General features: G+C 36.8%; 1 protein-coding gene across 1 annotated transcript in view; it reads left to right on the forward strand.

Moving 5' to 3' along the window:
• LOC134260686 (reversion-inducing cysteine-rich protein with Kazal motifs-like) overlaps nt 1–15,383 on the forward strand; it is a 56,402-nt gene extending 41,019 nt beyond the window's left edge. Inside the window, exons 8-23 of the mRNA XM_062743231.1 lie at nt 2,263–2,393; nt 3,906–4,034; nt 4,551–4,662; nt 5,013–5,192; nt 5,677–5,773; nt 6,323–6,459; nt 6,811–6,954; nt 7,406–7,618; nt 8,024–8,219; nt 8,393–8,482; nt 8,597–8,661; nt 9,059–9,186; nt 11,264–11,393; nt 11,711–11,812; nt 12,095–12,306; nt 12,764–15,383. Of these exons, the coding sequence (XP_062599215.1) occupies nt 2,263–2,393; nt 3,906–4,034; nt 4,551–4,662; nt 5,013–5,192; nt 5,677–5,773; nt 6,323–6,459; nt 6,811–6,954; nt 7,406–7,618; nt 8,024–8,219; nt 8,393–8,482; nt 8,597–8,661; nt 9,059–9,186; nt 11,264–11,393; nt 11,711–11,812; nt 12,095–12,306; nt 12,764–12,988 (2,291 nt within the window). The 3' untranslated portion in view covers nt 12,989–15,383. The remainder of the gene's footprint in view (nt 1–2,262; nt 2,394–3,905; nt 4,035–4,550; nt 4,663–5,012; nt 5,193–5,676; nt 5,774–6,322; nt 6,460–6,810; nt 6,955–7,405; nt 7,619–8,023; nt 8,220–8,392; nt 8,483–8,596; nt 8,662–9,058; nt 9,187–11,263; nt 11,394–11,710; nt 11,813–12,094; nt 12,307–12,763) is intronic.
• The last annotated feature ends 2,261 nt before the right edge of the window (nt 15,384–17,644 follow it).

A 17,644-nucleotide genomic window follows, 5' to 3' on the forward strand; every position in this document is an offset into this window, starting at 1 on the left:
GCTGAAACTTATGTGGAAGCATCTTGGTATAATGTAGATTCTAAATTGTTCACATCATGACCCCCGGGGGAAGGGCGGGGCCACAATGGGGTATCAAAGTTTTACATAGAAATATATAGGAAAAATCTTTGAAAATCTTCTTCTCAAAAACCACTGGGCCAGAAAAGCTGAAACTTATGTGGAAGCATCCTGGTATAATGTAGATTCTAAATTTTTCAAATCATGACCCCCAGGGGAAGGGCGGGGCCACAATGGGGAATCAAAGTTTTAAATAGAAATATATAGGAAAAATCTTTGAAAATCTTCTTCTCAAGAACCACTGGGCCAGAAAAGCTGAAACTTATGTGGAAGCATCCTGGTATAATGTAGATTCTAAATTGTTAAAATAATGACCCCTGGGGGAAGGGTGGGGCTACAATGGGGAATCAAAGTTTTTTATAGAAATATATAGGAAAAATCTTTGAAAATCTTCTTCTCAAGAACCACTGGGCCAGTAAAGCTGAAACTTATGTGGAAGCACCCTGGGGTAGTGTAAATTTAAATTGTTCAAATCATGTAGGGCGGGGCCACAATGGGGTATCAAAGTTTTACATAGAAATATATAGGAAAAATCTTTGAAAATCTTCTTCTTAAGAACCACTGGGCCAGAAAAGCTGAAACTTATGTGGAAGCATCCTGGTATAATGTAGATTCTAAATTGTTCAAATAATGACCCCTGGGCGAAGGGCAGGGCCACAATTTGGAATCAAAGTTTTATATAGAAATATATAGGAAAAATCTTTGAAAATCTTCTTCTCAAGAACCACTGGGCCAGAAAAAGTGAAGCTTATATATATATAGAAGCATTCTAGGGTAGTGTAAATTCTAAATAATAGGAATCATGACCCCCGGGGGAAGGGCGGTGCCATTATAGGGAATCAAAGTTTTACATAGAAATATATAGGAAAAATCTTTGAAAATCTTCTCAGGAACCACTGGGCCAAAAAAGCTGAAACATATGTGCCCATGGAAGGATCATGGGTTAGTGTAGATTTCAAAATGTCTAAATTATGATCAGTGGGGTAGGGTGGGGATGCATTATGTATAACAAGGGGGAAATCTGGTAAAGAACAGAATGGTCAAAGCTTCTCAGGTGAGCGATGTGGCCCATGGGCCTCTTGTTTCTCATTTACTCACAGTTACAAACTAGCACATTTTCAATTTTTTTGGCAGCTAATTTATACTTGTTTTTTTTTTCTTAGCACAATAAAATTCATCATAAAAATGAAGAAAACTTTAGAATATATATACATATGATTTAAGCTCCTCTTTAAAAATTGCTAGGATGCTCAGGTTTACATCAAGGAAAATTGAGCTTGATGCCCTCCCATCATTTGAATTGAATTTCATGATAAACAGGCTGGTTGTTTTGCCTAAAAGATATACACAACCCCTGCATCTGCAGCAGAATCTCTTGATAAGTTTGATATACTTTACAAGATTGACTAGTATTTTGAAAATGGCAGATCATTTTGATTTATTGGTCAGCAATTTGTGATATAAGTCAGTAATTTGATATTATTCATTGGTCAGCAATTTGTGATATAAGTCAGTAATTTGATATTAGTCAGTAATTTATTATTGATCAGTTATTTGAGATCAGTCAGTAATTTATGATTGATCAGTAATTTATTATTGATCAGTTATTTGAACTGGTAATTTATGATTGATCAGTAATTTATTATTGATCAGTTATTTGAGATCAGTCAGTAATTTATGATTGATCAGTAATTTATTATTGATCAGTTATTTGAGATCAGTCAGTAATTTATGATTGATCAGTAATTTATTATTGATCAGTTATTTGAGATCAGTCAGTAATTTGTGATTGATCAGTAATTTATTATTGGTCAGTAATTAGTTACTGGTCAGTAATTAGTACGTATCAATTAGGATAACCTGCCTCCATAAAACCACAGAGCCTGCAATTGTCAAATTGTAAAGTACAAGTTAAAACACTTGTCTTAATTAGTCATCTTGCATCACGACATACTTTGATCATTGTTATTGCATAATGTCTACATGAATGTTGAATTTAATCAAATCTAAGATTTATCATGTTTATCAGCAGCAAATATTTGAAAGAATTATGATTGTGCAAAAAAGTGAATGCATGGACTTTGATAACTATAGTCTATAATTATCTATTTTTATAGTCTCTTTAAATGTTGCTCTAAGTGTTATAATTTCACACCTTTTCATTATGCTACACTTGCATTACAGACCTACCCTGCTGTTACCAGATAGAGAACCCGCGATGTCGTGAAACGTGCGAGAGAACACTGTCCACCATGAAGAACCAGGAGGAAATAGCAGGGAAACTAGAAAATGTCTGTGGACCTATTTTCCCTCAGGTAAATAACTCAATATGTGTCCTTTCTGCAGAAAAAAGGGAGGGAAACTAGAAAATCGCTATGTCAGAGATGATAGAACAGTTTTAAGCTGGTTAAATAAATATCACCAACAAAAAAAAAATTGTTCAAGTAAGTACAATAAGTATCCTGTAAGTGTGATGACAGCTGGCTAACAAGAATCCATTAGGATGAGGAATCAGCTGATTACGACATCAGCCGTGATACTGGGAGACAGCCGAAATGACGGGGAGTCGTAATTTCTCACACGATCTCGTCACTCACCGACAAAAAATTCACACAAAGAGTGAGTTTCACTCATACATTTTTTCGCCTTATCTCTGTGGGTTTTTTTCATTTTACGGGAGGAGAGATTTTTTAAAAGGTTTTTCACCAGATGATAGAGGGTGAAATTGACAAGAGTGAGCGCACTCCGCAGGGGGAGGGGGGAAAGCTTATGGAACAGCTGTCAGGTGCAAAGTATTACTTGCACAATATGTCAAGTATTACGATTGGTATTATGAAAAGTGTGTCATAAGAATATTACACAAATTAGGAAAAAAAAAACTTTTAATTTACAGTGGTAGAGCTTTAGGAGATAATTGTTTTATATCATTTATGTCACTTTGACAATAATTCGGACAGAAAGAAAATTAATTTAAATATTAAGTTAAACAACAGTTACTCTAAACATCCCTAAAATTGGATTTTTTCTTGAAGACCTAAGCTCAAAAATAAATCAGAAAAAAAATCCTTTCTTATTCAATGGATAAAACAATGACAAACACATGGAACTAATATCTAAATATTTGTTTCATTTCATCAAATCTCTAATTTTTCCGTCAAATAGCCATTTAAACCCAGGGGAGATAATGTCCCACACAGCAGTAGCCTCCCCTTAATATTGTCATCACACAGTGGGTACTACAACAGAAGAAGAACAAGGGCTGATAAGAGAGGAGTTTGCTTGTATCATTGAGGGAGACAGACGCGAGTGTTATTTTGATGGGGGTCCCGTGGCTGGCACGAAATAGCAGCTCTCTAGTGAGGGAGATATTTAAAGCACGTGGGCTCTTTTACGATCTTTTACCGAGGGGATTGGGTACAATGCGTTATGTTATGAGAAGCGTTTGGGAAGTTGACAAAAAATGTGATAAGAGCCGAAGTGATGTAGTGGGATAAATGTATGGCAGTGTGATAGCTTAGATAAATTCAATTTATAACATCTGCCAGAGGTATATCTTCCGATTTATTTTATCAAATCTGGGGTAACTGAGCTTAGAGTTAAAGTGCTATCATATTATATACAGAGCTACAATTTATATGTGTCATGTTTTTTAGGGGTCGGGGTTAAATTTTCAAGTAGAATCGGTGTAAGCTGAGATTTATAATTTCATAGCTCTTTAATAGAGATGTTTTTTTTTCTTAGTAAAACAGGAGAATGGGAATGGAGACTTGTATATTTTGCTCATTTTGAGTAAATGTTATTATTTAAATTTTTATTTACTTTTCCAGCATCCACCTTGGAGTTGTTTTCTATCTCAACCACCTCACAAAAAAGTAGAAGAAATCACCATGGACTACGCCAGACTACAGTGTTGTTCTAAAGCCAGCAATGACCGCTGTAGAACTCTCTGTACCAGTGTAAGTGTACAGTGTATAACAAAAATCTCCTCTTTATCACATTCTGTAAAGTACAGAATTTTATTATACGAGGGCCATAATTGCCAAGTAAAGGTCTAAATCTGCAGCCCTCCACAGGCAAATGTTGGCATCTCAATATGAGAGAAATATTCTTGAAGGGATATTAAACAAAAAAGTATTTCTTGATAGAATCATTTTTTTTTTTTGGAGTTGTTTAATTAGATTTAAATTAAACCTTTATATATTGTTATTAATTGATAATTATGTACACAGTACACCCAGTAGGTCAATGATAATTCAGCGTACAGTTTGCTAAGCATTTTTGATCTCTCTCTTAAAATATATGAATAAAGAAAATAAATGTAATAAAATGGGATTTTAAAGACAAAAATACACATACAATTTAATTAAAATGAAAAAGCAGTATTCGAGGACCCAGATCTTGTAATAAAATCTTGTGTTTACCATACATAGATCAAAATGGTCCTTGATAATTTGAATTTCCCGCTCTTTCAGACGTACAGCAGTGATTGGCAGAGCCACTACTCGGAGTTCCAGTCCAGCTGTCAGGATCTGACTTTACCTGTGTCTAGGATGGAGGCCCCAATGCTCACCTGTATAACAGACGGTGAGATGAGTCTCTGTTGTGATGGAATCACAGCATAAGAGACAATGTTGTACTGTAATGGGAGCTTTTAAGTTTGTCAATTTCTACTGCATAATTTTCATGATTTTTGTGTATCTTTCTTATGCCAGGTTTTAATTTTGCAAAATCAAGATGAAAGAAGACTGATTATATATAAGCATGCATGATATAATAATTTAAAGAACATGATGCACTGGGTTAAATTTAGGATGCTTCTATGATCACAGACATAATCCCACATTTCCATGTTTTCATGAGTGATACTTTTGATACACTTTATCTTCTTTAAAACATTTGAAAATTTGACTAAATTTGACCTATTAAAATTGCAGCTTATGAACCTTGTAAGTTGGGATGTGATGGTATGGAATTTTGTACCAACTTTAACAATCGCCCGACAAGTCTGTTCCGCGCTTGCTCCAAGCAGTCTGATAATGCGGCCAAGGCGGAGTTTCAGAGTTGGCTGGTGACAAAGCGCCCCCTCTCTCCCCAGCTTCAGATCCCCGTCAAAGGTAATGTCTACCTCCATCAAAGGTAATGTCTACCTCCAATACGAGAAACTATTGTACTTCTCTCAGCATATATCTTAATTTGTTACCTTTTCTCCCTGGTTTTCAAAAATTTGGAATGAGGAACATTCAATCCTTTTTCCTTTTTAAAAAGGATTTGGAAAATGTATTATGTGCCCCAAGAATGGAGGACATTCACAAAATAATTACATGTAATGGCATCCATTATATAAACTGTACCATTTGAAATTCAGCAAGAATCCACTTCTTGCCAATGTATATGAACTTGTATTACATTATTTATAAAGTACATTATTTTTTAGTGTTTTACATTATACAATTCTGAATATGACCTTTTAATTACTTTAAAATAATACAGAATTGCTTAATAATTTCTTCACTTTTCTGTTATGGCCTGAAATTGTCTGCTGAATTATAATGAATCTTTGACACATAAATCTGTATTGAGTTTACATTTCTATGATAGATATCAACAGCTGTGAGCCAGAGATGTGGAAAGCCATCGCCTGTGCCATGCAGGTCAAACCCTGTGGACGTAAACCGGCATCCTTTGTCATTTGCAGGTAAAAATCGGATTGATCGAATTGGAAAAAAAATGATCCTATTTTCAATGGCTGCCTGTGAATATCGTGTAAATATCATTGGTTTTGGTAGGAAAACAGTTATTTTATAAGTAGTTTGTTTAAAAAAGCTGTGCCTAAGAAATGAAATAAATGATCTTCACTTAATTGGTGTCCTATAAGGACATATGCAGCCATCTGGTTGAGATTTCAAAACAGCACAACTTTAATGCTCAGGGACTATGTAATAAGAAGGATAACTCTAATTTGGACAAACAACTTTTCTTCACGAAGTTATAAAGTAAAAAAATATTTCTCTCAAATTTTACATCCCAAGGTATGCTGAAATGAGAAGCCCCCAATCAAAATTTATACAATGTATAGGAAAGTCATAATAAATTATCATGACAAACTTTCAGATACTAAATTTGATGAGTGACTTTTGACATTTGAAATGATAAAGTCAGAGTTACTTCGATCTATAAACATGCAATCTGTAGTCTCTTTGTGAATGGTTATCATTTTTCTAGTAAAGAATGGTTTTAATTATAGGGATGACTGCGAGTACCTGCTGAACAAGTGTCTGAACACCTCGGCTATCCACCCCTCCCAGTCCGTCAGTCACCTGTGTAAGCTCCTGTCTCCAGACGACACCGCCAGGTCCTGTATCTCCATCAAACAGTTCACAGGTCAGTAGATCACACAGGTCAGTAGGTCACACAGGTCATAGGTCAGCCATCTGTGTAGTACATGTAACCAGACGACACCGCCAGGTACCGTATATCCATCAAACAGTTCGCAGGTCAGTATGTCACACAGATCACAGGTCAATAGGTCATACAGGGTATAGGTCAGTAGGTCACAGTTCATAGGAAGTAGGACATGCAGTTAATATGTCAAAAGGTCATATAATTTTATGTTATAAAGTTCATTCAGAGAATTAACCCTTTTGGTCTTACCAATTGCTATGTAGTCTTATAAAATTCATGTTGTATGTTTATCTCTATTATTTTTGATATGTTAATTATATATCTGTACAGAGCGGAGCCCATTCAGTGACTACCCCACCACAGAGCTGACCTCCCCCTGTAACCCAAACCCGTGTGGTGCCGACGAAGTCTGCTGGAACAACCACCGAAAATGTCACCATCCAGAGAACTGCCCCGCTTACGTGTGTCACAAAGGTAAATGATAATGTCACCACCCAGAGAACTGCCTGGCTTATGTGTGTCTCAAAGGTAAATGATAATGTCACCACCCGAAAACTGCCCCACTTACGTTTGTCACACAGGTAAATAATACCGTGTAAGTAGAATTTTTAGCGAGGATTTAATTTTGGCATTATTAGCGAGAGTTCCGATATCACTAAAATTGAATATCGCTAAAAATTAATTACATTTTATTTGTAATGGCTTCTTTAATGTGCATGTTAAAATTGCTAAAATAACATTGCGCTAAAAATGAATTACCAGTTTTTAAGGACAAATCACTTAATTTGCGTCTCGCTAAAATTTCCACTTTTAATATACGGTAATAAATGTCACCACCCCAAAGAACTGCCTGGCTAATACTGTTGGAACAACCATTGTTCTAATGTAAATGACATTTCAAATGAAGATTTGTTATTTATTGTAGCTTGCTCTATGGGTATAGATTCCGCTATGGCAGTACCTAAGCATGTGTATGTCAGGATTCCCACCACCTCGGTCGGTGACAGTAAATCAGACGGCTGTGTCAAACAACAGATCTGTCGCTGTGGCAACAAGAAGCTGGAAAACTGCAGGAGTATTCCCTGTACCAAACAGGACAAGTGTCATCTGGGGGGTGCACAAGGGGGAATCAGTAAAAGTGAGTATTGTGGAGGCACATTAAAGGGATATTGTGGAATCATTTTGATTTGTAGGGGAGAAGTGTTTGTGGGCAAGAAAAATTTTATTTGTTGTTGGAACATAATTTTCCTTGGTAGTTTGCTTAAATGGTACAGGAAACATGGTATATGTAATGAATTGATGTGTTTATGATTAAGTAAATGTATGTGGGGATGAATATTTGTAGTAAAGGTGATTCATGATATCCACAAAAACTGGTCCTCCACAAACATTATGTTTCCACATACACTTGTCTAACAGTATATTTAAAGTATAGAATAAAAACATTGGCGAGCAATTGCAAGTAGTTAAGGAGCTACTTAAATCTTTTTAGATAAATATGAATAAACAAAATCAGTATTAAATTACCACTTTTTCTGTTTAGATCACGGGGAACATTTCCGTATTGACTGTAATTTCTGTATCTGCCACTCGGGAGAATTAGTTTGTACGAAAGGTCGCTGTCCGTCGGGAAATGACGACTCCACTCTGACCGGACTGTCCTGTGATTGTTCACACAATTATCACCCAGTGTGTGGGGACAACGGGAAAACCTACCCCAACGCATGCCTGGCCAAACGGTGAGTGTGATGAGATACAAAATATTTAACTCAAAAGTGGTTGAGCATATACATACTATATTCGTACTCCTGGATATGGTTTAGTGGTGAGGAACCAGCATGGACATTGTGATTGCTCTGTGCTTTACAAAAAAAATAGTGTTCAAAGAGAGATAACTCGTTTTCCATTTCAGTTGTGGAGGCCTGAGATCTGATCAGATTCGCCAAGGAGCTTGTAGGTTGTCTGATCCATGTCGGGAAAACCCTTGTGGAAACAGCTTCAGGTTAGCCTGAGAATTTTTAAATGGCGCATGTCTGCAAATAAGATATTTTAGCTATTTCTGTTTTATTTTTGTTGTACATGTGTATATTAAATTTGTTTTTTTAATTAATTACAGGTGTTTACCTAAGCCTCAGGTGTGTTTACACATTGCCAGGGAAAGCTGTCTGCAGTATGAATGTGGTAGGTTACAATTCTCAGAATTTTCATTCATACCCTTGAAATGTAATGAAAAATGTATCCATAAAATGACTAATAGCTTAAATGAAAAAACTAAATTGTTATCTTAATTATCAACTTCTGTGATCAAATGTTTTAAATGTGACAGGAAAATATCTTTTTAAAATCTCGAGATCAGTGCTCTAGAATTCATTTTAACATTTTTGATGCAGACATTTTTTCTGAAAAATATTGATTATTGGGAGGGGGGCTAATGGAAACTTAGCCTCTATTGAGGCAGCGAGTAAATTAATGAATGTGACCTACATGTAGGGTCACAAAAATCTTTTCTTGAATTTGAATCAAGTCTAAAGCTATTTTTATTGTGTCCATGTGACAGTATCCCTGTGTTCTGTTACAGTGCCCCACGGTGTGAAGTGTAACGCGCACTATCACGACCCAGTGTGTGACACAGAGGGAATGGAACATTCTAATGCCTGTCTGTTACTGAAAAAAGGGAAAACTCTAGCCTACAGGGGGCACTGTCAGGTGAGTGGACATTACTTATACTGCAAACAGAGGGGAGGGGGGAGAGAGAAGAGTGGACATTACTTATACTGCAAACAGAGAGGAGGGGGGAGAGAAGAGTGGACATTACTTATACTGCAAATAGAGGGGAGGGGGGAGAGAAGGGTGGACATTACTTATACTGCAAACAGAGAGGATTGGGGGAGAGAAAGTGGACATTACTTATACTGCAAACAGAGAGGAGGGGGGGGAGAAATGGACATTACTTATACTGCAAACAGAGGGGAGGGGGGAGAGAAGAGTGGACATTACTTATACTGCAAACAGAGGGGAGGGGGTGAATGAAGAGTGGACATTACTTATACTGCAAACAGAGGGGAGGGGGGGGGGGGGGGGGGGGGAGAGAAGAGTGGACATTACTTATACTGCAAACAGAGAGGAGGGAGGGGGGGGAGAGAAGAGTGGACTTTACTTATACTGCAAACAGAGGGGAGGGGGGGGGAGAGAAGAGTGGACATTACTTATACTGCAAACAGAGATCTGCCACTCGGGAGAGAGGAGTGGACATTACTTATACTGCAAACAGAGAGGAGGGGGGGGATGACTCCAAGAGTGGACTGTCCTGTGATACTGCAAACAGAGGGGACCCTGTGTGTGGAGAGAAGAGTGGACATTACTTATACTGCAAACAGAGAGGAGGGGGGAGAGAGAGAAGAGTGGACATTACTTATACTGCAAACAGAGAGGAGGGGGGGGGGGGTGGGAGATATATACATTACTTATACTGCAAACAGAGAGGAGGGGGGAGGAGAGAAGAGTGGACATTACTTATACATCAAAAAGAGAGGAGGGGGGGGGAGAGAAGAGTGGACATTACTTATAATGCAAACAGAGGGGAGGGGGGAGAGAAGAGTGGACATTACTTATACTGCAAACAGAGAGGAGGGAAGAGAGAAAGTGGACTTTACTTATACTGCAAACTGTGGGGGGGGGAGAAGAGTGGACATTACTTATACTGCAAACAGAGAGGAGGGGGGGGAGAGAAGAGTGGACATTACTTATACTGCAAACAGAGAGGAGGGGGGGGGGGAGAAGAGTGGACATTACTTATACTGCAAACAGAGGGGAGGGGGGGGAGAATAGTGGACATTAAGGATACTGCAAACAGACGGAAGGGTGGGGGTAGAGAAGAGTGGCCATTACGTATACTGCAAACAGAGGGGAGGGGTCTGGAGAGAAGAGTGGACATTACTTATACTGCAAACAGAGAGGAGGGGGGGAAAAGTGGACATTACTTATACTGCAAACAGAGAGGAGGGGGGAGAGTATGGACATTACTTATACTGCAAACAGAGAGGAGGGGGGGAGAGAAGAGTGGACATTACTTATACTGCAAACAGAGAGGAGGGGGGGGAGAGAAGAGTGGACATTACTTATACTGCAAACAGAGAGGAGGGGGGGAGAGAAGAGTGGACATTACTTATACTGCAAACAGAGGGGAGGGGGGGAGAGAAGAGTGGACAGTACTTATACTGCAAACAGAGGGGAGGGGGTGAATGAAGAGTGGACATTACTTATACTGCAAACAGAGGGGAGGGGGGTGGGAGAGATGAGAGTGGACATTACTTATACTGCAAACAGAGAGGAGTGGGGGGGTGTGGGAGAGAAGAGTGGACATTACTTATACTGCAAACAGAGGGGAGGGGGGGGAGAAGAGTGGACATTAATTAAAATGCAAACAGAGGGAAGGGTGGGGGGAGAGAAGAGTGGACATTACTTATACTGCAAACAGAGGGGAGGGGGGGAGGTATTGCCAGGTGAGTGGACATTAATATATATAGCTTTATTTTTGCTCTGTATAATCTTCCAGTTGCAGTGGAGATAACTCTTTGTAGACTTTACTTTGTAATTTTGTCCATACCTGTGATGAAGGCAAATGATGACAGAAATAAAAATGTTGTTTTAATGCCCCTGTATACAATATTCATTGTAACAGAGAGAGCTAGGAAAAGGAAACTTGCACGCTCTTACAGTTTTGATTTGGTTGTATCAGTTGACTCCATACTTACTTTAACTGATGCCCGTTTTATTATTTCAGACCCACTGTGCGACCACCTCCCCTGTTTGTGGACATGACGGGGAGACCTACGGCAGTCAGTGTCAGGCTCTAGCGGCCCGCGTCACCGTGGACTACCAGGGGCCCTGCAGGGTGGTGGGACATTTCTCAGGTGAGTTTTTTGAGGGGCACTAGGGAGGGATCATATGCCATTACTGATTACAGAACCATGGCTTTTACTTTTTCAGCAAATATGCTAACAAATTATAATTTTAGAGAAGTATTTTTATATTAAAACATATTATGTAATGGATGTATTGGATAAAAGGAATTACCTTGATAACAGATATAAATTGTCATCTTAACTGACACTTGTTTTACTGTACATAGTCCAATTTGTTTAGTTAAATAAAGGTTTTCTTCATTGAGTCTGTGTGTATTAAGTTAAAGTAGTGATACAGTTGATATAGTTACTCTTACACTTTCCAGGAAACATGTCCAGTGGACCGTGTCCTGGAGTTACCTGTGACCCAGTTCTACCTCGGCAGTGTAAACCCATCCTACCCCCGGGGGCCTGCTGTCCTGTCTGTGGTGAGTAGAACATTCTATAAATTATACTATATCTTCACTATTAAAGTTTGTTTGTACTTAAACAATGTAATACAGTTAAACTTCATTAACTCCAACTTCCTAGTGTCTCTCTAATGTTTTTTCTCTGCGGAATTCTTTGCAAACCGGAGCTGGCCGAAATAAATGACTATCAATTTTTAATTTTATGTATGTTTTTAGCTGCGGAGTTATGAGTCCTATACAAAACTGAGCTGGAGGATATAAATGACTAATGATTTTTTTAATTCTATGTACGTTTTTTAGCTGCGGAGTTACGGGTCCTGTACAAGCCGGAGCTGGCGGAGATGGTTTCCCGGGAGATGATGACCGGTCCACTCAGCGTCCAGCAGACAGTGGACATTCTGTCACACAACCTGGAAATCCTCGAGTGTGATGTGTTCGGATTCCTGGGAGTGGACCAATCAGAAGTCGTCATCTTAATTAAACCAGTGACAGCCACGCCCACTATGTTACAGGTATGTAAATGTCCCACACTAATTACAGTAAAACACAGTTCAAGTGAAAACTGTCTAATTTGACACCTGTATATTAATCCATCACACTGTAAATTCCTACATTAAATTTCTTTCTTATATTTACATTTTGCATGTTATTTAACACTGTGCAATCCAACACCCTGTCAATTCTGACTCAAAAATTGTCTGCCAGTGCATGTCAGATTAGACAGGTTTCACTGTATTGATTCTTAAAACATTGTGAGATTCATTTCCCATGGCTTTGAAATCTTTGCGAACATAATGGTTTGAATGAATTACGTTTAAAATGAAGCAAAACTGTCCATTCCTCGAACTTTGTTTTAATCGTGTTTTACTACATAACCTTGTTGATTAAAATTATGGAAGAAAACAAAGGTTAATTACTGTATCTGTTTGTAAATTTAACATATCTCACCTGAGTATTTAATTTTTCCAGGTACAGGCCTGTATACGTGAGGCTGAGAGGATAGAGTATCTAGTACAGACAGACAGTCCGCTCCTCAAGGCCTACGCTGCTCTCACCCCGTTCCTCCTAGCCCCTATGAGGGCCCCCAGGACAATAGCGGTGTCCAGGGGTGGGGCTGTGACCCCCTCTGTGCCTCTTTTATCTGTGTTAGTTTTACTGACTCTGTTTACCTTAAGGACGTTTAGCAGGTCATGACACATAGGAAGCTGCAGTGTCAGGAATTATTGACGATTTATTTTGACTGATCATGACGACCTATCCCCAAAATTGATAATGGTTGGTCACTGTGTAAAGACGTATCTTTGTCAGAGGAATGTGTTCATAAAGACTGGAGGATGAACAATGGTGAGGACATCATCCAAGGAAGAAAACTTGGATAGGAAAGGAGGCGTGAAGATTTCAGAAGAGGAAACGAGAAAAGGGTGAAGACCCAAGTTTCATAAAGTTGAAGTCAGTTTTCATTAGTTCATATTGGAAGCAGTTTAAGAAGATCTAAAACTGCTTTAACAGGAAATTGGAGAATACTTTTGCGCTATTTATGTTTTTGTGGTCAGTTCTTCATAATTGTGTGGTGATTTTTATTGGCCAAATTTTTGACTGTGATAGCCAATCAGTGCTGAAGAAGACAAACAGATTTTGATTGGTTAGTAAGAATGGCATGTAGAGATTTGATTGGAGAATGATGATTTTGGTGTCCAATCAGTATTATTCTTTGAGACGATTTAGTTGAGTGTTTGGTGCTATAAATTTATAGCTTTACAAATGATCAACAGCATTTATAACTATCTCTAAAACTCAGTTTTTATATTTTTTCATTTTGCAGTATAAATCGGTTTGTAGAAGGAAATTTTTTTCCCCACATGTATGATTCTGAATTATTTAGTATTATATACAAATGAAGACATTTTCCTGTGTAGCATTACATCATGTTATATTTATTACATTATACATTTGTATATTAACAAAATGCCAAAGACTTTCATATTTAACTTTTTATGCTTACACAAATTTCAAATTTTTATCTTCTTCAAAAAATAAGACACAAAACAGATACAGCATTTTCCTTTGAGGATTTTTTATTTTTGTTTTGTGTTTTTTTAATGCCATGTAATTCGTAATCTCAGTATATTGATGGGACAGAATCTCGCGCGCAGTATGAAAAAACAAGAGAGATGGATGTGTTTCAATACTCATGACTCTCGGACACTTTTAATCTTGTGAGGCATCATCATTTATTTTCTGTATTTTGTGTATGTAGATGTGTTTGTATGAAAAGTGCTAAAGGTAGAGTCAAGGAGACTCAACAGTATTCATTATTTATATTAATAAGTAGACAAAATCAGAGAGAGAGAGAAAGGGTGTCATGATCTATTTTGTATTAATGTGGATATTTTTGTAATTCACTGTAGAAATCTTTTTTTGTCTGTATTTTACTATATATGTAATATAGAATGTGAAGCATTGTTGTATGTTTATACTTGAAAGAAAGGAATCATATAATATTTGTACATGTGTGTGACTTAATTTGGATAAAGTTATGTTTGTTAAGTAATTTGTATGATTATGATTGTGTTTGTTTTGTATGGTATGTTTGTCTGGGCTGTAAGTATGGTGAAAAACAGCATTCTACAAATCTGGCGGCCTCTCTAAAAAGTGGACGTGACATACCCTTGTCATATTCCCTTGTTAATTGGGGGCAGCCATTTTGTATTTTGATAATCAGTATTTCTAGTCAAGGTTAACTGATGACATAGTGATGGTATTCTTTTCCTTCATATTTTTTATGTTAGGTACATGTGATCTATTTATAAATAAATATTTATCTTTTTCATGGCAATTTCTGACTTGGATGAAAAAAATCTCTTAAGGTGGAATGACCCTCTAATCAGGAAAGATAACTCTGTTTTTAGATTTTAGTCAAATATAACTCTAATGTTGAGGAAATATGTTCCATTACTACAATTACTTCATTTACTACATTTTTAACTTCAAAAAGGATTATTTTTACATAACACAGAATTTGTTGAAAATTCCTTTTTATTTTCAACTTAAGTTGTTTCAGCTTCATCTCAATCTTCCATCATCATTTAGGAAGATCCCATCGAAATTTGATTAAGTGAGCAGAGGGGATTCTTCTGTTTTTTTATCTTTAAAGATATATTTGTTTCACTCACATTTAATGAGTTCCAAAGGTAGCTAATTAATGGCATTTATGTACTAGTAAATTGATATTTACATGATTTTAGCAAAAGCTTTAATTTTTGAATCACGCTTAAAAACTTCAATAATGAGAATCTGACAGAACTAATTTCTTCTACATTCAAGATTGAAAATGTAAAAAATTTCTTCTATGTATGTCTTAATCAATTGTTCACATGTATCACATGACATAAACAGCATGGTCACATGACAATGGTCACATGACATTGTCATGTTCAGTATTACAGCCAAACAAGAGACATTTTATCATTGTGTGCCTGATTCTGTGTCTATATATTTTGTGTAAGGCCATTGTTTTTTTTTTTTAAAATATGTGCACGTAGTGCATGGTGTTTGTTACAGAAATTAAAAGAAAATGTTATTTTGTTAATACTTGTTTGTTGTCTTCATTACATTATTATGGTTTTGTTTGGTTATTTGTTTGTTGTTTAATGTCCCTTTTGAGATTTTTCACTCAAATAGAGACACTACCACTTGCTGTTGAAGGGCTGCAGTTTTTGTCCTACACTCTGCACTTACGGTCATTGAGCAGTGATGGATATTTTTCGTGCCAGCACCTACTGCAAAATGGGACTTTGGTTTATATAGTCTCATCTGAAGGACAGATCTCCATGTCCCACAGTGGGATTTGAACCTGCAATGCAAGGATCAATTCCATACTCTGCAACTCTAGAGCAGATGCTGTAACCACTTTGCAGCGTTGGCCATTATTGTTGTAGTCTATCCAGAAGGAATAAAACTTAAAAACATGTACAGTTTAGTATAATCAGCATGCTGATGACATTGTTACATGTTACAATTGTCTCAAAGATAAATGTACATTTCTTACTGGGCTAAATGCAAATTTCAGTCCGTAAGGTCAAGGTCAAAGACAATGTCAAGGTTGAAAAAAGATAAAGTTGAACAGCTGAAACCAGTATGTATCAGCATATAGATTTGATGAAAATATTTGGAAGTTTTCTTTAAAACTGGACTAAATGTAAAACTAAGAAAAGTTTCGGAAAGTTTAAGGTCACAAAATGTTGACAACCCTCATCAGTTTGTATCATTGAGTTTGATGAAACTGAGCTAAACAAAAAGTTAAGAAAAGTAAGGACAAAGTAAGAAATAGGTCAATGTCACACAATGTTGATGCAGTTGAATAGCCCTTCAGAATATGTATCGGTAAATGAAGTTTGATACGAAAATATCTTGAATGGTTTCTCTCAAACCGAGGTCAATACAAATTCTAAAAAGGTCAAATTCAAAGGCCCTGAAAGATCAAGGTCATAAAATGCTGAAGCAATTGATAACTCTCATCAATTTTACCAGCAAGTTTGATTTAAAAAAAAATTGAATGTTTCGTTAAAGCTGAGCTAAACACAAATTTTGTCAAAATTTTACTTTATGAAAAATGTACATGTATATGCTAACATGGTCATTATATCGACTACAGAACTTACGAAACGGTGTCTTTAAACGAGACTGCTAGTATTCCTGTTTCAGCAATTTGTCTGTCTGTAATTTACCTCTTTTTAGAGAATGCGTATCGAATCAACCGAGAGATATAAACCCCGTATGCAGGTGATAAGGATATTACGAGGGCTGTTCAATAAATAATGTCCTGAGCACTATGACATACAACAAAGAAATCATATGACATTACTCTTGACTTTCTCTCATGATTTAATCTTTAATGAATTATTTACAGTTTATGTGACCACTTTTCATCGCATAGTTTCATTGTGAGAGGCTTGAAAACAAGGGCTATTCGAGACACTGCATTAAAAATGAATGGTAAAGAATCCGTAAACTAGAGTGAAATCAAACGTGAAATCAAACGCATCATTTAAGCTGCTGTAAAACTCGTTAAAAATTCCAAAGAAATATTCACTGAAATATGTGAAATTTACAGCAACCTATATCTGTTTTATAGGCACATGAAGAGGTGGATTTCAATGAATAAAAATTATATAATGGGCATCAAAAATGGGTACCGTCCTTGGCGACAAGGATTTACAACAACCAGTGTACTGTTGGCCAAAATTCAACAAATTATCACTGACGATATTTGATTGACTTTAAGACACTTAGCAAAACTGATAGGCATCGTTTGGGGGGGGGGGGTAGTTTACCCTGTATCAAAGGAACATTTGACAGTTAAAAAGCTTTGTTCTCGATGGCCACCCTGTGTTTGAAAAATGAGTGAAAACGACAGCGCTTAAGAATGTCTACACTATTTTTAAAAAAAAAAAAAAAATTACCGGTATATTTATCAACGTTTGTCTGAAATTCAAACAGATAATGAAACTTGAATCCATTGCTTTAATTAACACCCTCAAAACAAATTTACAATAAGATGCACTTTACAAAAACAGCCAAGGTCTGAGAAGAGCAAAGAATTTCAAAAGCACAAAAACAGTTTTATAGGCCATTTTCTTAAATACGAGGGGCGTTCAATAAATAATGTCATTGGGGCTCAGAAAGAAGCAAACGACGCTTTTCAATGATTTAATCTTCATGATTTTACTTATTAATCTCTTTTAATTCAAACACATGTCCGTAAAACTTTTTATCCAATTTCTGATTGATTTTAGAACTCATTTTTGGGTATGACCCTTAGTATACTGGAAAATGGCAGATCCAATGATT

Source organism: Saccostrea cucullata, unplaced genomic scaffold (assembly GCF_032062105.1).
Source record: "Saccostrea cucullata isolate Sc308-1 unplaced genomic scaffold, CSIRO_AGI_Scuc_v1 ctg1306, whole genome shotgun sequence".
Taxonomy (NCBI): domain Eukaryota; kingdom Metazoa; phylum Mollusca; class Bivalvia; order Ostreida; family Ostreidae; genus Saccostrea; species Saccostrea cuccullata.